This window comes from Hydra vulgaris, chromosome 10 (genome assembly GCF_038396675.1).
Source record: "Hydra vulgaris chromosome 10, alternate assembly HydraT2T_AEP".
NCBI lineage: Eukaryota > Metazoa > Cnidaria > Hydrozoa > Anthoathecata > Hydridae > Hydra > Hydra vulgaris.
The window spans coordinates 1,398,415-1,420,000 of record NC_088929.1 but is presented as its reverse complement, the minus strand read 5'-3'; the positions used below and the strand labels follow the sequence as shown (position 1 = coordinate 1,420,000).

General features: G+C 29.2%; 1 protein-coding gene across 6 annotated transcripts in view; it reads left to right on the top strand.

Annotated features, from left to right (window-relative positions):
- Positions 1 to 21,586, top strand: part of LOC136085714 (uncharacterized) — a 166,236-nt gene that overhangs the window by 123,851 nt on the left and 20,799 nt on the right. For all 6 annotated transcript variants that reach the window (XM_065807038.1, XM_065807040.1, XM_065807039.1 and 3 more), the window contains 5 exons: positions 189 to 224; positions 7,748 to 7,774; positions 7,896 to 8,034; positions 13,757 to 13,974; positions 17,689 to 17,873. In XM_065807038.1, coding sequence (XP_065663110.1) covers positions 189 to 224; positions 7,748 to 7,774; positions 7,896 to 8,034; positions 13,757 to 13,974; positions 17,689 to 17,873 — 605 coding nt within the window. The remainder of the gene's footprint in view (positions 1 to 188; positions 225 to 7,747; positions 7,775 to 7,895; positions 8,035 to 13,756; positions 13,975 to 17,688; positions 17,874 to 21,586) is intronic.

Below are 21,586 nucleotides of genomic sequence, written 5' to 3'. Positions count from 1 at the left end.
CTTGTTTAATGTTTGTTCATTTTAAACAGTCCTTGTATAATAATAATAATAAGTAAAAGTATTGTAGATTCTATTATTACTTTTTATAATTTTATTATTATTATATCTCCTATTATTGTTATTAGAAAGTTTTTATATTTCTATTAATAAATTTTTTTATCTTTATTATATTTAATTTTTTATTTTAGCCAAAGAGATGAAGCCTATTGTTATCTATTCTAAAGGTATTATTATTTTTCAAGATTGTATAGAGTTATTACTTAAAGTTATTTTATATAAACCATGTTAATGAACTTTTTAAAAAAGCGTTTTATCAAAATAGAACTTAAATAATTTGTATGAAAGTAATGGTAACTAGGTGTATTCTACAGCTATAACTTGTGATTGATTCAATTGTGTTTCAAAGTTTTTGTTAAGAGAAGTCAAAGAATAAAGTTAAAGAACGCGAGAGTAATAAAAGATGTAAAATGTATGAGTTAGGAGAACACATAGATATTAGAGAATTCAGAGGCACCAATGTTTAGGGAAAAAAAAAAGGATGAATAAATACATTTTTCCCATTATGGAACAGTGTCATATTTGTATACACATATGACACAAATATGACACATGTCCTAAATAAAACAAAACAAATAAGAAGTCAATCTAATTTATAAATTATCATAATCAAGTGGCTTTTACTCTTTATTTTTTGTCCTTGACATGATACTTGTATTATTTGTTTTTTGTTTGTCTCATTTGGTATATTTTCTTCTATTACCTCGTATTTTTCAATAGGAAATTTCTCCTGTGCATTTCTCCTATGCATCATGGTACAAAAGTACAAATATTTTATCATGTTTTTAGATTAAACTCTCTCTTTTACTGTCTCTCTAGATCTTTTAATTTCCTTATTTTGGTTTTAAAATCCAGGTGAATTATCTCCAGTTGTCTTCCGTGTAGTAGTTCTGCTGGAGGTAAGCCACATTATACTGGAGTATTATGTAATAATAGGTAATATTATATTAGGTAGTAGTATTATGTAGTATTATGTAGTATTTTAATGGAGTTTTATGTAATATTATGTAATATTATATTAGGTAGTATATTATGTAATATTATATACCTTCACAAATGCCTTGTTTAATATGATTTAATCATAATAAACAAGGCATTTTAATCATAAGTTTTACTGATTTCAAAATGAGTTTTGCTAAGCAATTCAACTTTAAGTATTGTTGACTAATTGTTATGTACTTATTTTGCCACTATTACAAAAATTGATTAAACAATTTTGGAGTATAGTGTACTATTATCTAAAACTAGTTGAAACTGAAATTACTGCAAACAGTTATTGCAACACAATTGACACTGTCTAAACTGACTATACTGCACACAAATATTGCAACACTGTTAACATATCTATATATATAACATATTAATGAATGGCAACCCTCTCACTAAGTCCTCTTTTTTACGTCTTCTGGGATTATTGTTCACTACTAACTTCTCATGGAAACCATATATACAATCTGGTAAGGTTGCTTCTTATTATCGTGCTAGCCATTATTTTACTCCTGATTCCATTTTTTTTTTGCACCTTTACAAATTTCTTATTTGTCCCGGTATGGTATACATGACAGTATACTGTTGTTATATTTGGTTTTGCTCTTTTGATGATGTTCTTTCTGTAATAGACAAGGTCCAAAAACGCATTGTAAACATAGTTGGACCTGCTTTATCTGCCAAACTTTATCCTCTCTCTCATCATCAAAGTTGATCTTTTTCTCTTTTCACAAATACTGCCATGGTTGCTGTTCAAAGGAACATCTCTTTCACTTTTCGACAAATAATTTAAAAAAATGCAAAAAATATGCATTAGAGGACTAGACCGAGCTGTCAAGCCCATATGAAATAACGAAAAAATTAAGAAGAAATAAGGATAAAAAAATTAAAAGTATGTAATGAACAGATGTTCAGAACAAAACAAAAGCACTATAGTAAAGCGTGTAGTAAAATATTATAATGATAATTTAGATATCATGCATGTAATAGAAATGTAATAAAAACAAAACAGGGCACACAAGTAACCATAAATCCACAGTAAATACAAAAGTCTATCATACTCAAAACAAATATACATATGTATGGATATATCAACATATAAAATGAATAAATATAAAATGATAGGAGGTAGAAGATAAAGTAAAACATTGTTTTTTTGTAAGCATAATTTATGTAGTGGTGGTAATAAACTTCTCCTCAGAATTGCGTTTATTATTACTAGCGTTTTGAAGAAGCTCAGCACTAATACCTAGTTTATCTCATCAAATAAAAATCTCAAGTTCCATCAACCAAAACTCATTCTTGCTTGACTTTCAGTCTTTTAGACTTCGTCATTTAGCAAAGTCACATCCTTTTGCTGTATCTGTCCCAGCATGCTCTAAAAAATTTTATTAGCCTAGTTTTTTTCCTCCACATTTCAGCCCTTTGGAACTCTCCCCCAACTTCATGTTTTTCTGACTCATACTATTTCAAACTTTTCAAGTCTATTCTGTCAACCATTTCCTTGCTGTTTAATTCTATTCTTCATTTTCTAGTAACTTCCTACTTAATAGTGGTTGCTTGCAGCCTTGTTGGGAGTGAAATAGAATTAAAAAAAAATTCCTTTCGGATGCTTTTTCTAGATAATTTTTGCATGCTTATTTTACATTACTGATTTGGTATTTAGAAGCAGAAAAAATAACATCAGACCAAAAGCTGTAATAATCAGCTAGAACAAAATATTTTTTTACACTGATGCTAATCAGTTCTCACGTTTTGCAATTGTCGTGTTGGAAAGTCATGAGCCACTAAAGATACTTTTGGCTTTAATAGGAGATACCTCTACATATCTTGCACTTTCAGATTAACTGTTCAATCTGGTTGTTAAAACTTGAGTCGAGTCTGACATGCACGATGTTTCCACTTTTTTGTTCTAAAGAATCTTTGTGCAATTTTGAAAGTTTTTTTTTTTGCATACTAACTCAGATTATTGTTCAAATTTGACACACCAAGGGTCTATCAACTTTAACTATTTCATCTTTAAAATCCCAATAACTTAATAACTTAATAACTTCAGCTCAAGTGTCAATTTAGAATGTTATTTTTCCATATTTTACTTTTAGTTGTAATTTTCAAGATCCTTTTGGCTCAGAAACTAACCCTATCCAATTGCACAAAATCAGGTTACACATTTCATAAACAAAATGAACCTAAAAGTTGACAAACTAATAAATTTAAATTATTTTATAACTTTTTTATTTAACTCTTATTGCCAGTGTTCTGTGATTTAAATTTTACTGTATAATTGTTGCCTGATCTGGTCACACTATCACTTTTATTGTTTAATAATTCAGAACCACCTTGCGCTTTTTTTGAAGAACAACAGATTTCCATTGCTTCATTCAGTGTTACATATTTTCAGAAAGTATTTTTTATTGTACTTTGTCACATTGCATCCCAGACACAATTTTATCTCTTGATAAACTTACCAACAATTAATTAAATTAACCGATACAATCTGCTGTGTTACAAAAACTGCAATTTTTACTTATTAATTTTATTGCTGTCAAGAAATCATTAAAACATTCACCATCTTTTTGAAAACGTTTGAAATATTTGTCTTTCAAAGTCTCATTAATAATATCCTTGGCAAACCCTTCTCCATTCTCCAATATAACAGAAGGGTCTGTTTTTTTCATTTTCAGACTTAATGATTCATAAATGTTTTAAATTTCTGCTGAAGAAAGCGTATATCTTAATGTAGCAGCTTGATAAACTAGTGGTTTCTTTTTAAAATCTGACAATAAAACATAATCATGCCAATTTCTCAATCCAAAAGCAAAATACAGCATATCCAACTACCATTAAATCTAACTTCAGAGGAACAGAAACAGAAACACCATCTTTATCATTATCTGTAATTTTTTATATAAAGATGCCCAAAATTAAACAAGATAATCAGTAAGTACTGTAGTGTTGCTAGCCTCCAATATAGGAATTATATCAATGTTATTGTGATAACTATTACGAGTAAACAAATTTTGGATTAAAATTCACTATTTAAATTTTATAAAAACACTAAACTGTTACAGCATATAGATCAGATTTGAGATCGGTTGCCTGTTATAAGCAATCAAAAAGTGGTAAAGTAGAAATACTTTAGAAATCATGTTATACAAAAGATCATTATAGATAGGGAACAACAAAGATAAGGACTATATATGGAAACTTTTGCTAACCAAGAAATTACTGAAAATGAAATGTTATCCATCAAGAACAATTTTAATGCTCAGGCTAGAAAAAATGTCAATAGTTTTAAAAACTTTCTGAGATACTCTCATCGTATGAAAATAGTTTATGGAGAAGAACTGAATGCCAAGATATGTCAAGAACTATGGCTCTTCACTATGTGCATCTTAATGCGCTATAAAGTCTTTCTATTATCTTACGGTATTTATTACTGCTATAAGTCCTTTTGTTATAAGTTATCTTTCTGTTATGCAGTATCATCATAATATCTGTTTTTATTGTCAGAGTATATTCTTAGACTCAAATATAGATATTAGAAGTTTTTCAGTTGAAGATTTAAAGACTCTGCTAATAGTTGTAAGAAGGCTGATTAAAAAATTTCCAAAGTTTTAAAAAACTAGATGCCATTTTCTAGCAGGCAGTAAAGCAAGATTCAATTAGGCATTTATTTAATAGTCTAAAGAGCTTTGGAGAAAGTTCTACAGGATGCTTTTGTAACAGGCTGTGACAGAAATGTTATCTTAACCACAAGCTGTAGAATAGTTCTAAACCACAAGCTTAAGAAGAGGTGGGCAATAACTTAAAAGAAGCAGAAGTGATTTGCAGTTTGCTTAGTTTAGCGTATATTAAGCTTAGCAATATATTAACTGTGTAGCAGTATATTAACTGCTTAGCAGTATATTAACTGCTTAGCAGTATATTAACTGCTTAGCAGTATATTAACTGTGTAGCAGTATATTAACTGCTTAGCAGTATATTAACTGTGTAGCAGTATATTAACTGCTCAGCAGTATATTTACTGTGTAGCAGTATATTAACTGTGTAGCAGTATATTAACTGCTTAGCAGTATATTAACTGCTTGGCAGTATATTAACTGCTTATCAGTATATTAACTGTGTAGCAGTATATTAACTTATCTTTTTTTGGATGACAGGAAGTGTGTGCTCATTAGGTCTAAAAGATGAATAAAAGGAAAGGTTCTTTGCTTATAGTTCTGTCTTATATTTGATTTAAATAGTGGTTGCTTTCACCCTTGTTTGTAAATTAGTTTCAAAAAATAGTTTTAATATGTTTCTTTCTAAACAAGTAATATCTTTCTTCATGATAAGCTTTTTAGCATCACTTCATTCAATCGCTCTTCTCTTTGTTCTTTATAGTTCTCTACAAATTCTAGCATCATTTCGCTTGATTACTTTTGACTTGTTGCTCACCATACTCCTTCTTTTAAAGAATGCACTCTATTTTATGTTGTTTTTGTTTGAATTGAATCTTCTTTTTTTTCTTTATCCTTCTGCCAATATTATAGTTATTAGTAACGTTAACGCTTATCACGCCTAATGTCATGGTTCTAGTATTAGTGACCTTCTTGAAAGAATTGAAACTTTTGGTTAATCTCAATCTTTTCCCTTGTTATTTATACAACCTAAATCACTATGCTTATTTTCTTGATTTTTATCTTGTATTTAATACTAGCTTGTGCTAGCTTTTGTTTAGGCTCAGTTCTTTAACTAATACTAACTCATAATGTTTTTATTTTCTCTGCATACTAGTTTTAGATTATACTTATATTTACTTTTGAGCTTCATAGTTTTTATCATTAGTTTTTAGTTTTTTGCTTGTATTTTACATATATTTATCACTATTATAATTTTTATAGCTTTATTTTTATGTTGCTTTTGTATTTTACTACTTTTTGTATTATTGTGTACTTCTGAATATGGTGTTCTCATTTCCAGAGGCAATTTTACAGAGGTGTGTGGGGATGGTGTTCCCCCGTCTCCCAAAGAATTGTGATTTTCAAGTTAAAGTCAATTTTTTTACGAATTTAGTTGACTAGATTTATTAGTTTTTTAGAATTTAGTTGACTAGATTTATTAGACACAATTCAGTTGGGTAAATTTTAATTTTGAGGACCTTTTTTTTTTTGTTAAGAAGCCAGTGGGTGCTTTTTAAGGATTCAACCACCCCCTCCCGCCTCATTTAAATATTAGAATCATCTCTGCTTATTACTATATATTTCTTTCATTTTCTCAAAAAAATTTGGTTAAATAAATCTATAATATGTTATATATTAAGTCCTATAATTACTCTCTAAATATAAATATAAATGTCAATGGACGACATTCCTCCTTTTTTTTAATAACTCTGAAGTACAATATGGTCCCATTCTTTGTCAAATCTTATCTTCAATAGTGATCTTCTTGACATTTTCTTAGCTTAAAGGTGACACTATTTGCTGATGATGCAATATATTATATTCTAATATATTCCAACAACCATATTTAAACTATAATCATCTTGTTTATCTAGTAGTTTTCTGCTTACATTTGTACTTTGAAATTCTCTTTCATCTTCATATATATAATTTTTAAATTTAAGCCTTTTTTAAAATGTTTTGTTATATAAAATGTAACACTTTTACTTTAACAGTTAAGGACCAGTTTATATAGACATTTATTCTTCCAAGTATAGATTTTATGACAGATAATGGTAATAATAATGTTGTATAGAAAATTTTATGCATTAATGATTGGTACTTTTGATTATAAATTCTTTTGAAAATGAAGTCTTTTTTCATTATTTATAAATCTTTTTGGATTGTTATGATCGCACTAGTTTTATTAACTTGTTACATAAAGTATAAAATTATTTATAATTTATTTAATGAGAAAATTAATTTGTTACTAAACTACCAGTCAAGGTATAGAAGGGTCAAATTGTCAATCTCTTAGCTTGTACTTCTAATAAAACCTGATTTAACATCTTATTCTAAACTTTTGATCTGCCATTTTGTTTTTGGCTGTTTCCACAACACACCCACCCTCATTCCACCCATTCACCTATCATCTGTAGATAAAATGTGTCATCATCATGATTTTTACAAGAATGTCATTGTTTTCCAATTCAAATGTTTAACTAATGACTAGATAAAAAGATTGGCTACAGATAAAAACTAAATGGAGTCTTCATATATGCTGTTTTGAGGGTTACAAAATTTTGTTTGAAATTGAAATTTGTTGAGGATTTTTATTCATAAAGAAATCATTGTGGTAATTTATTTTATGTGAACTTAAAGGTTAATTGTTTTTATGCGTGAGTTTTTGAACAAAACACAACTCCAATTTTATGCCAATGTTGCCATAGCAAATATTAAATATATATGTATATGTATATATATATATATATATATATATATATATATATATATATATATATATATTACTATTGAGTTGCAAAGTATAAATGCACATCCTGATTTTGAATTATACTTTATAAATTGAATGTTATTTTATAAATTGATTGTAGTTAATGCTACATCATTAAAAAGTAAAAATTTACAAATTTATTAACTCAAAATTTTGATCAAAATTAAAGTAGTAAGAAGTTTATTTAAATTATATTTAATAGTTATATTATAGTATATTTAATATTTTCATTCTTTTACTGTATTATTATTACTTTTTATTTTTTTAGTTTCATCAACTTCATATCCTACTAATAGTAAGTTAGTTGTACTATATATTGAATTCTGTTTGTTTGGTGATATAAAAATTTATAATTTTGTAATAAATAAATAATTTTTTTTTGAATATTTAAAAATCAAAAATTCTTTTCATTTTAGACAAAGCCTTAATAATCTATGGTGCCGTATTAGTTCCTGTTTTAGTTGTTCTTGTTGCAATTATTTTTGCAATTGTTGTGTTAAAATTTCGTAGGAAAAAATCCAAACAATCAATGACGAATGATCCTTACATTCTTGAGTAAGTATAATATATAATATTACTTTACTCTTTATTTTATTTTATTTAAATTCACTCCCAACAAGGCTGAAAGCAACCACTTATAAGTTGGAAGTTACTAGAAAAAAAAGAGTAGAGTTAAACTGCAAAATAATGATTGACAGTTGACTTAAAAATTTTTTAGGTTAATTGAGTCAGAAAAACGATGGAAAAGAGGCTTGAGCTTGGTAGAACTACATTTACATTGCATTTTTAGACCTTGTTTAAAAAAACAAAAAGTATCATTAGATGATCCAGTCTAAATATAGCAACAGTATTCCATACAGGGACCAATAATAGATTTTTAGAGGTAAAAAATGGAATCAGGAATAATATAATGGCAATTAACTTTAGACGCTATATGTCAGTAAGATCATTAATGTTGGTAAGTAACAAAACAGGTCCAGGGATAGAACCTTGAGGAAATTACTCCAGAAGTTACTGGATATGAAGAGTATTGGCTTTTAAGGATGACATTAATAAAGCGGTTAGAAAGAAATGATTTGATAACTTTAAAAACTTCCCCAGGTACACCAAATGAAGCAAGCTTAAGGAGAAGACCAGTATTCTAAATTTTATTGAAATTTTTAGATATGTCAAAAGCCTAACCTTTAGATATGTCCTTACCTAACTGCTTTCATCTTTATGCACTATAGAGAAGGAACTTGGCAAATAAAAGATTTTTTTACTCCATGGCCCTGATTCCATCTAAACATTAATTTTAGCAGGGGTTATTAGCTGGGGCTAGGATAATTTTTTATAAATAACAATTTTTTTTTACCTTTTTTCAAGCTATTAAAGTTAAATAAATAACAGTGTAGAGTGGGCCAGAGATCAACATTAATGAGGAGAATGAGGGGAAACTTTTTTTTTGCAAAATTTTAAAAGTAAATACCCCACAATAATATAACTATTGTTTAAATATTTTCATTTTCGTTTTAGGAGTCCAAGGAAGGTTTTTTGTTTTTTTTTAAACATCTTCGCTTCCAACAAGGCTGCAAGCAGCCACTAATTAAAGTTGGAAGTTACTGAAAGAGAAAATATGAAGATTGTAAAGCAAGATAACGATTGACGGACGACTTGAAAGATTGCAAATTATATGAATCAGGAAAGCAAGATGAAGAAAGCAAATTCCAAAGAGCTGATGTTCGAGGAAAAAAACTAGACAAATAAGCGTTTTTGGAGCACTTAGGAACAGTCACAGAAAAAGGATGACACTTAATTGAATGACTAGTAACACAAGAATGAATTTTAGTAGATGGCACAAGAGACGCTAGCATTTTAGAGCAGTGCCCATTATAGTATTTGTAGAAAAGAGAAAGAGAAGCAACATTACGATGATGTGATAATGGTTGGAGGTTGGCTGTAAGAGCAGGTCCAACTATGTTTACAATGGGTTTTTACATCTTGTCTAAAAGAGAAAGGGCATCATTAGAAGATCTGCCCCAGATATGGCAACAGTATTCCATACAAGGTCGGATTTGAGATTTATAGAGATTGAGAATAGAATCCAAAGTAAGAAAGTGACGAGCTCGATAAAGAGATGCAACCTTAGCAGATGCTAATTTTGCAACTGATTTGATATATGATTTCCAAGAAAGATTGGATGTAAGAGTTAATCCTAGAAGATGAAGAGTAGATGACTCATCGAGTACATCGCCATTCATAAATATAGGAAGATCTAAATTATTGCGATAATGATTGGCTGAAAAAATTGAGTTTTATCTGTATTGAAGTTCACCATACACTGTAAGCCCCATGCTGTAGCAGAAGTGAGACCTTTTTCAAGCTCAAATGCCCCCTCCAAGCAATCAGAGAGTGTTGGTTTCTTATCACGACAAGAATAAAGTGAGAATATCTGGAAGATGGTTAATGTAAATTAAAAAGAGTATAGGGCCAAGGATAGAACCTCGAGGAACCCCTGCAGTTAAAGAATAAGAAGAAGAGTGTTGTCCATCAAGGATAACTTTTATGCTACGATCGGAAAGGAAGGATTCAATGATCTTAAAGATGTTGCCGGATACACCATAATAAGAAAACTTATGGAGAAGACCAGCATGCCAAACTTTATCAAAAGCTTTCGAAATGTCAAGAGCAATGGCCTTAACCTCTTCACCTTCATCTAATGCATGATAAAACCTGTCAGTTATTACTGTTAGCAAATCATCTGTAGAACGAGAAGATCAAAATTCATATTGATGGTCAGAAAGTAAGTTATTAGATTCAAGATGAGAAATTAAGTGTTTGTTAATTAAAGATTCAAAAACCTTGCCTATGATAGGAAGAAGACTTATGGGACGGTATTTAGATGAATCAGATCGCTCTCCAGATTTTTGAAAATAGGGATAACAGATGCCGCTTTCCAGCAGGCTGGAAAACAGGACTCTGATAAGCACTTGTTGAATAGTTTTGAGAGTATAGACGACAGCTCTGGAGAACACTTCTGCAAGACAATAACAGGTATGTTGTCCGGGCCACAAGCTGTAGAAGAGTCTAGGCAGGAAATCACTTTAGATACAGATGCTGGAGTGATATGAATGTCAAGCAATGGATCAACCTGTTTGTTGGCAATATCAAGTAGAGCGCAACTAGTGGAATCAAGAGATGATATTGATGAAAAGTTTTTAGCAAACAATTCGGCTTTGTCTATAGGTGAGGTGGCAAAGTCTGAACCATACAAGAGAGGTGGAATTATAGATTTGCCTTTTTTATTGATATTATTAAAGATTCTCCAGAAGTCACGAGAGCCTAATTTTTGAGATGAGATACGAGATTTCATGAACTGAGAATAGCGGGTTTTGGTGTTAGACAAAACTTTTTTACAATTGTTTCTAGCAGTAATAAACAGACGTCTGTTTTCTGGAGAATTGTTTTGCTGATAAATATGGAAGTAACGGTTTCGATTGGCAATCGCAGCAGCACAGTGTGAAGAAAACCATGGAGGAGAGTGGGGCCTGACCTGGAATTGTCGAGAGGGAATAAAAGATTCCATGCCAGCCTGAATCCACGAAGTTATGGAAGAAGCACATTTGTCGACAGGAAGATGAAAGATTTCTACCCAAGGGCCATCACGAAGAAAATCACGGAAAGAATCCCAGTCAGCTTTACTGTAGTTGTAAGAGGTACGATAATAAGGGGATTCAGGTGATGAAGAAGAACGAGATATTAGTTTTAGAGAGATCAAACTGTGATCAGAAGAACCTAAGGGTGAATGTGGAGAAACTGAGCACTGACTAGGATCAGAAACAAGACATAAGTCGAGTAGAGAAGGTAAATGATTAGGGTTGTCTGGAAAGCGAGTTGGAAAGTTGACTATTTGAGTTAGGGATTGAGAAAGGCAAAAGTTGTGGGCTTTAATGCCTGCCGAATCACTGACACTATAGCCAAGCCATTCAGAGTGGTGAGCATTAAAGTCACCAACAACAACTATATTAGCTGATGGATAAAGAGAGAGGGCTTGGTCAATATGATCAGAAATAACGTCAAAAAGTGTGTGTGGATTCAAACCTAGTTTCACGACAAATGGGTGAATTCTTACGAATGTAAATGCCGAGGCCAAGCATGTGACTATTGGAGTCTTTACGAATTAGAGGAAGATAACCATCAACAGTATGATCACAAGATGAGACAGCCGAACTCAAATTAGTCTCACAAAGAGCAAGTAGGTCTGGTGAACTTTGCAAGAGATAAGACTCAACAGAAGATAAGTTACTTCGAAAACCATTAATGTTGAAGTGATATATACCATTAATAGTGAATGATAGGTTTAGAGAACTTTGTGATGATGATGGTTTTTTGTGTTTTATTGTTTTTGGTACTTTATTCACTTTTAAATTACATTGAAGAACTTGACTCAAAGCATAGATAGGGCTCAGAACACCGTTTAATAGCTCAAGCAATTGCCTCATTACTACTAATAAACCCTAAGCTGTAACAAAGGGCTCCAATTGTGGCCTCTGCAATGCACACTAAATGTACAAACAGGGACACCATCCATGCGCAACATGGCACTGTTAATATTTTGATATTTTTCAGCATTTGATGGAATCAGCCTCTCTGAGAGCTACTACAGAGTTCGGGAAACCTGATTACTGGCTAACCTCAGAACCATAAAATTGAGTTTTAGAGCTTTTCCCTCATTAGAAGATAATAGAATGAGTTGTCTAGTCATAAAAACAGAGACACAAGCAAAACCCATGCATTGAGTCAAGAAGATCCAGCATTCAACATCCTAAACTGGAAACAATGTATTAAAAATACATCTGCGCCAGCCTAATAGATGAAGAAGGGGTGCGAGGCTTGTCAATAGATAGAATCTGTTTACCCCTATTTAATGTTGTCTTTTTTAAAAAAAAAGGAAATACTCATAAAATTGAATTTTACCTAGTAAGCACAGATTTTTTTGAATTACTTAAAATTTTTAGTCTCAATATCAGGATACATGCTTTATTTTAGAAAACTTACCAGACAAAAATAATCTTGTTTTTATAACTTTTTTCTTAACTTCAAATATGACAGTTTTCTAAAATTCCAAAATATAATAAAAAGTTACCATAAAAGACTCAAAATAATTAATTGTAATTAAGGAAACTACAGTAAACAATAAAATTTTATGCTATTCCACTTTATTAAGCAATGTGGTTTTTTTATTTACAAACTTAAAATTATTTTAATTAATTATTGATTATGTTTTTAATTATCTAAAATGCAAATACTATTTAAAAACTTTAAAAAACTATAATTATACTGTTAAATAAAGTTTTCTTTTACCAATCATTATGAAAAATAAAGAAATTTCTTGAAAATTGTTTCAAAAAATTGTTTTGGAAGACAACTCAATCAAATTAGTTACCAACCCTGATACTTATAAAGTTACTCTGACATAGACTTCAACCATAACTTATTTTAATAGTATTTCTGTAATTTTGTGCATTATTAGAGGGAGGGAAATATTAGTCTAATAATTTTAAAAATGCTATTTCCACATTTGTCAAAACACTTTTGCTTAAACAGTGCGTTGCACCAAATTATATTTCTATTTCATTTTTCGTAATTTTTTTTCAAATTTTAGCTCAAAACCTTTAAATCTGCTGTTTTAAGAGCATCTCCCTACATATATTTAGAATATTTAAAAATATTTTCATTAAAAGAGTTTTAAATTAGTTTATTATTAATTGAAATTTGAATTTGTTTTATGATTTAAGGGGGGTGATTTGAATTTATATTGTTGTTCTATAATTCATCATTAGGTTTTTTTATAAGGCCTGTAAGAATTTTCTAAGAGGTTAAATGCAACAGCAAGAAAAATCACAATTTTTAAATAAGTGTTTATTTTAAATTGGAAACCAATGCCTTTAAAAATTTTTAAAATATTTTTTATGATTTTCCTAAATTAAGGCACTTATTATTACTAAGCAATTATCGTGATACAGGCAATTATCGTGATTAAATTTAATTTTTAGCCATGGAATTAAAAATTAAGAACTTTTATAAAAAAAACCGACATATAAATGTTTTTCTGTAGCAATGGAAAGTTACGACAGAGCATAAGTTTGTAAATTTATATTTTAGCTAAAAACAATTCAATTTAATAATTCAGGTCTGTATCTTGATGATGGTTTAATAAAAATGAAAAAAAAAAATCAGGGCGGCAACTTGAAAAAGTATTATAAAAATTATATATATTGTGTGTTTTTATCTTCAGGCATTATGTTGGATCTGATAAATTTTCAGCAGATGAGTGGGAGATTTTTCCTGAAGATATTGTTTTAGATAAAAAAATTGGGGAAGGAGCATTTGGCACTGTTTTTATTGCAAAACTTAACTCTTCTATTCTTTCAAAAAAAAAGAAAATGAAACAGATATCTGACTTTCATGATATTACAGAAAACACTTCCAGTGTCGCTGTTAAACTTTTAAAAGGTATGAAATTTGAAAAAATACTCCTCATTATTTATAACTGTTAAAGAAAATTTTAAATTAGAAATTTATAAGATATATAATATAAATATAGTAACAGTTCTCTTTCAAACTGTTGTTTATATTATCAACCAAAATCGATTTTATATAATTACAATTTAAAATATTGAGTAGTTAAATATAATTAAAATCGCTTTTAATTTTATTTTAGTTTTACTAAAAATTTGTTTTTATCTGACTAAAATGACATACAACAAAATATACACTTTTTAGAAGTAATCTGTAACCTGACATTGCTTTCAATTATCTTTACTTTCTGTCTTCATTCGGTTCCCAAGTTTCATTGCTAAGGCTCATATTTCATTTCCGTATTTCAGGCTGTGTAGCATAGTATTTTAAAGCATTTGAAAAGCATGTTTCAATTGAAAATCGAAGGGATTTGGCAGGGCTTCGACATCTATACCTTTGTTAACGTTATTTCAACTTCATAATTTAAAACTCTGAGAAACAATCTCAGCATCAGTAACTGGTAAACAGGTGGCTACTTTATTGCAATCTAAACCAATGTAAGATTCAACTGAGAGCTCTTCTTAGACAACGCTTGGATCTAATTTTCTCAAATGATCAAGTAACTTATGTCAAAGATTTGAATGTTTGTTTTGTTGATACCAGATTTTTAAAAATAATTGATTGGATTTGCGAAGATGTGAGAGAGTTCCAAAGCATTGATATGCAAGGAAATAGACTAGACGAATAAAAGTTTTTAGAGCATGAAAGAGCAAATACAGTTAATGGATGCGAGTTTGCTGAATGACAAGGTAGACAAAAACAAGGTTTGATTGATGGAAATAAAATTAGTAACTTCTTTGAGTGACTAGATAGTATTTGTAAAAAAAGTAAGAGATGCGATGATGGGAGAGTGGCTCACGCATAGTAAGTAAAGCAGGTCCAAATGCATTTACCTTGCGTTTTTGGACCTTGTATAAAAAAGAAAGAGCACCACTAGAGGATATCCCTAAACCATAAATATGACTATTAGAGTCTATGCAAATCTTATGATAATAACAATCAACACTGAGATCCGATAATAAAACAGTTGAGCTCAAATTAGTCTCACAATGAATGAGTCTGGTGAATTTTGCAAGAGGTAAGATTCAACTAATGGAGAGTTACGAAGAGCAAGAACATTTGTAAATATTAGATTGTCATGTTTTAAGTTGAAGAGAATTTGAGTCAATCTTAGATTACGGGGTAATTAGTTTGGTTTAATTAGCTAGACTGAAGTAACTTAACTTTGGGTTAATTAGCTAGACTTAAGCAACTGCATAGCTCCTAAGCAAGAGGCTATGCAGTTGCTTCAGTCCAGCTAATTAACCTGAAGTTGTAACTAAAGACTCTTTATGTGTCATTGACAATGCCTAAGAACCTATAAACTAATTTTAGCTGTACCCTAATTAGGCAATAATGGCTGTACCCTAATTAGGGAATAATAGAAAGTGTTGCATAACCACCATCAAGGAACCAAAAGAAAAAACTCAAGATTAGTGTCAAGAAGTTCCAAGATTTATCATCATAACCAGGAAACAATCTAACACAATTTTAATTTAAGCCAGCCTAATAAATAAAGAAGGGTTGCAAGGCTGGTCAACAGAATTATTATCGTCTGCTAACACCTAAAGTCTTTGCCTAAGAGAAATTTAAACAGTAAAAAACAGTAGTTGAGAACATTTAACATCTGCCCAAGAGGAGTATTTTTATCGAGACACTATCGCCAGACTTAATTCAACCAAGAGACTCAAGATAGTGGTATTTTAAATTAAAATTTATTTCTCCTAGCCTTTGCCTAGAAAAGAGCATCCTACAAGACAGTTAGACATGGCCAGCAGAACTGGATTAAATCAAAGTTTTTATAGTTTTAAGGGAATACCTTTTAGAAGTTAAAATAAGAAAAAAAATCCAACTTTAAAATGGAAATTCAAAATGATAAAGCAAAAAACAGAGTTTTTGAAAATTAGAATTTTGTTATCAAAACATTTGTTGAAAAAATCGAAAATTCGAGAAAAAAGGAGAAAATGGATCGGGAGCCAAAAATATTGTTCAAGATACTGAAAAATTTGAGATATCAAAGTTTGAAAAGTTGACAGGATTTCTACATAAACAAGTACGTGATGCCAAAGAGACATGGAAAAAAGTTCGAAGTACACAAAATTTTGAGATATCAAATATTTGAAACATCGATTGTCAACTGCATTGGTTTTTTTGTTTTTAATTAACAATCTTTTAATATTTTCTTTTGAGTCTAGCCAACTATATGAATTTTAGACTATCTAGAATTTAGCCAACTATATGAATTTTAATATTTAATTTTTCTACTACTAATTTTTTAGTCATAATAATGGAAAGGTTTTATTGAGTCTTTATAACCTTTTTTCATGATGTGTATCTGGAAAAGTTTTAAAAGGTTTTGAATCATTTCTAGTTGCAGTATTAAAGGTGTCTTTGATGGACAATACTGTCATTCGTTTTTAGTAAACTCTGTGCCGTCACATGGTTCTCTGGTTGGTTTCATATTATACTTGTACCAACATTAGTTACCGTTCTGACAATCTTATATGGCACATTTAACAAAACCAAAATACATTTGAGTATTTTAGTTTCATTAAACATATATAACTTTTTGATTTTTTGATAAGCAACCAATCTTGAATGAGATAAAGTTGAGTTGTCAGCAAAAAGAGCCACTTTAGATGTAAAATTGTAAGAATTGTAAAATTGTAAGAATTGTAAAATTGTAAGAATGATCATTAATGTAGATAAAGAACAATACAGGAACAAGGACAGAACCTTAAGGTACCCCAGAGTTACTGAGAATTAAGAAAAGTGTTGGCCTTTAAAGATGACTTTAACACTCATATCCAATAATTAACAAACAAATAACAAAAAATTAATAAATAAGAAATCAAGACTTAAAAATTTTCATTAAAAATAGCTTGTTTTATATTTTAATTATTTTTAAATCTTTGTGTTTTTTTTAACAGTCCAAAAATTTCAGTTTAAAAATTTTTTTCATAATTTTTAAGGAGTATACTTGCTTTATTGAAGGTTTATTCTTGGTTAAGCTGACATGTTTAAAAGAAAACATGGTGTATTGTTTATTACAGTGTTTTTTTTTTAAACACATTTACAAATTGCATATCTCTATCAATTGAAGAACGTTCTTCTAAAAGGCATAAATGTCATATTTTTATTGTTTTGTGAAAAACAAAATAAAACTAATTATCTGGCGAAGAATTTTTGAATACCATTAGTTTTGTAATCGTAAATAAACAAAAAGAATAATTTTATTATAACAAATTGATGAACAAATTAATGTATTTATTTACCATTTAAACTAATTTTTCATATACAACAACCAATAAAGAAATTTATTGACCCCTAATATAATGTTGTATTTTTACAACATGATATTAGGGGTCAATAAATTACAACTGATCCAAATATTTTTTCTTTGTGAAACTTGTAATACTATGCTATCGAATAGTATATATTTTTTTTAAATAAAAAGAAAATTATTTATTTTTTTATTGTATTTATTGTATATAGTTTAAGTTCTAATCAAATTTTAATATTTATATTTACATATAAAATAGAAGTTTTTATCTAATAAAAGTATTCAAATTCAAAAAAAAAAGTATTTTTAATTTATTATGAATATAGATTTTGCTGATTCATCAGAACTTAATGATTTTTTTGAAGAAATAAATTTAATGAAAGAAATAGGATACCACAAGAATATTGTTAATTTGATTGGGTGTTCAACAACAAAAAAACCATTATGTTTAATTGTTGAGTATATGGAGCATGGAGATTTGTTGAATTTCCTAAGACAGAGACGAACCAATGTAAGTTATTTTAGTGTATTCAAGATGAATAATTTTTACAATATTAAATTGATCTGTTAACACAGTTTATCCTTTTTGAATTGATTAAATTTCTGCAAAAAATAAAAAATTATTAGGGTGCAATATCTAAAACTCTAAGAAAATAAAGACGTAAAAAAGAAATGTAAGAGATAAGAGACACCAGTTTAATTTTTAAACACAACACAATCTATCTAGTTGATTATGCTAGTATCATGCGACACAATCTGAATCAAAACTGCAAATATATAGTAGAAATCATGAATAGTGTAATAAATATAATTTAATCTAAATTATATTTTGATAACAATACTATTGCATATAGTATAAATGGTAACATTAAGCTATTAAAACTTTTTTTTTTTTTTTTTTTTTACTTATATGGTTTATATTAATGGTTTATATTAATTGAACTCATAAGATGGTTTATATTAATTGAACTCATAATATTAACTCTTTCTCTCTGAAACTATACTTTCACTTTCGACATCTGTCTAATTTTTGTGTAATAACTTGTATAACTGTGACACTTAAATTTTCCTACTTGAGGCTAATATGAGCTTGCCATACACAAAAACACTTTCATATGAACAATTATTATCATTTATAAAGGATATTAAAAAAATTTAGATTAAATAAATTTTCCTTTTATCAATGTTTGTCCTGTATAAAATTATTTTCAATGTGAAATAAACAAAAAATTAAATAAAATTAAAAAGTAATTTTCAAAAAATTTTTTTAAAGTTTAAAATCTTTTGATTGCTCAAGAGTCATTTTTTGTACAAATCAGGCATCAGTTGAAATAATCCCCCCCCCCCCCCCCAAATTGCTTGAATTTTCTACTTATTGATCAGAATATAGAGAAAACCTGTTTAGGGAAAAAAAAATTTCCAAAAATGTTTCGTTCATTCAGGTTCCAGGTTTAAAATTTAGAGATTTTTTAGAAAAATTGAAAAATTTATAAAAATTTAGTTTTTGTCACCTTTGAATCCATTTCTTTGGCAAAATAAGAAGTTGCACATAACTTTTGTAGTTAATATCAGGCGTAACTCAAAAGCTCTCTCTAAAAAATATAAAAAAATTGCATGCCACTGTGCAATTGTCTAATTATCATAGTTCAAAATTACAAAAACATTCAGTATTGTCAATTTTTAATGTGAATTATTTCTAACAGCGCAGTGTAGCGCACAATTTTTCTTGCAGGATTTGTAAGTATTGTAAATATTGAGTCTGAAAACGCAAAGAAAGTTATGCGATACCTAAGGCCTATTCATATATTAAGGCTTAAAATTAAATAAAAATGTTACTGTATATTTACAAAATGACCCATTACGGCAGAGGCAGTAACAATATACTTTTGAGTCCCTAATAAAAGAGGGGGGAGAAGGATGTTTATTAATTTTTGTAAAATTTTCCTACCCACCCCAAGCTTATTAAGACCCCTCTGTTTATTAATTTTTACTTGTTATCAAAAAAAAAAAAAAGCAGTAAAAATCGGCCTTAAAAATTAGAAAATAATTATTTCAGTCACTGATAAAAACAAGTTGAATCAAGTAAAATCTTGATTTGTCAAAAATGAACTTTTAATTTATCCTTCTTACCTATGTATTAAACTTATATCAGCATATTAAATCCTATTGAATATTAGATCCTATTGAAATTATTATAAAATAGCTGTTAGAAAATGCGCATTTGACCACAAGTGATGCTAGATTTAAATAGTTTTATGCGTGATTTGTAAATAATATTAGTTTGGATTTATAAACTGAACCATTTTATAAAAACTACTTTTATTGTAGAATAAGAAAATTATCCCTCCCCGCCTTTTACTAAATCCCCCACCCCCTCCTGTTTATTAGTTCTGGACCAAATTCCACTCCCCTTTTATTCTCTCCCCCCTCCCCCTTGTATTAAGGACTCGATAGTGATTATGTTAAATTGTCAATATAACATTGTCCTAATATAATAAAAAAACAACTAATGTAATCATTTGATATCAAGTTACAATTAAAGGTACAAAGGGTTAGAGGAAGGTACAAAGTGTTGAAGGTACAAAAAGTTTAAGTTTTATGAAAAATGAAGAAATATTTTCTAGAATGCACAGATGAGGGATTTGGATTGGATTTCACTTGGCAGCACAATAAAATCATAATAATTGAAATGAATAATAATTGAAATGAATAGTAATAAAATACTTAAATATGATCAGAAAAGAATTAGTTAAATTTACGTCATAATCAAATAACTTGTGATGATAGAATGGAACGAAGAATCTCCGATATCATGATTATGGAAAAACTAGTTTGTGGGCGATTGTCATAAAACAGTTTATTTTACCATCAAAATGTCTTAATTTTATTTTACCGCTTTTTAAAATTTGCATAAATAGAGTAGATATTTTATGTGTTCGTAAGAAATAGGGGCTGCATAAATAAAATTTTTTTTAGTTGAGTATGGAACATGACATAATTTTTTTTGAAAACTGTTGTTGCTTTTCAAAGAGAAATTGTGGATCATTCAAAAAACATAAAATTATAATTAATATGTACTACATTTATCAGCTGGGAGATGTTGATGTCAAGAAACATTTCATAAACCTAAAGGTAATTATGTTTTTTAAATGTACACAGACTGTGATTTAATCTTTATAACTACATACTTTACAACTACTTGGCGGCAAGATTTTGAGACTAATCTTTTTGAACAAAAAGAAATGGCCCTTTTAAATAATTCCCACTCTTTTAATAAATAATCACTAAATTATTCACACTCTTGCAATAATTTATTTTTATTTTTGTTACTTTACCTCCCCAAGGCCGATAAAGCCACTACAGATGAGAAGGCTACTTGTGGTTATAACCCTCTCTCCTTTTTATTCCGAAACTCGAACCTTGGCGAACAAGGCTGCTGCGCAAAGAAACAAGTTGAGCACGGTACTACCAGGGACGTGGTGGGGATTGAACTCGGAACCTCTCGCTTATAAAGCAAGCGCTGTACCACTACACCACTACCACATATAAATATATACTGCATAAAAATATATAACGCATATAAATATATACCTCATATAAATATACCGCATATTGTATATTAATATAACAACAATATATTTCAAACTTGTGAACATTTTTTGTGAATAGTAAGAATCAGATTATAAGCATATATAGGTCATGCGATCCAACGATAATAATGTTTGGAAAGAGAATGGACTTATTGCAAATAGGCTTAAAAGAAGTCTCGAAAAGGATGGTCAAATATGTGCTTTTCATCGGTATACCTTTACCGGTGTTGCATGAAATCCTCCAAAAACATGCTTTCATTCTCACCATCTAAATATAAAAGGAAAAAAATCTCCCACTTTAAGGGCATCACCAATACCTGTTGTCTTATCAATATCAAAGTGATATAATGATGTATTGTCAGTTAGTGTAATGTTGTGTTTTACTCATTTAAAACAAGAAACTACTCTATCTAAAGTCAATGAAATCACCAATCTTCGTACAGAAACATAAAAACAACAAGAACCAGCATTCATAACACCTGCTACTTCAGAGAAAGAATTTGACCCCTAAGAAATTAACGTTTCACAAGAGATTTTGGACAAATTTCTTAGAAGCCGTGAGAGTGTAACCGAAGTACTTAAAGCAAGTCCAATATAATATAGATTAAATAGGAAGTTCGAATATCTGGAAGAT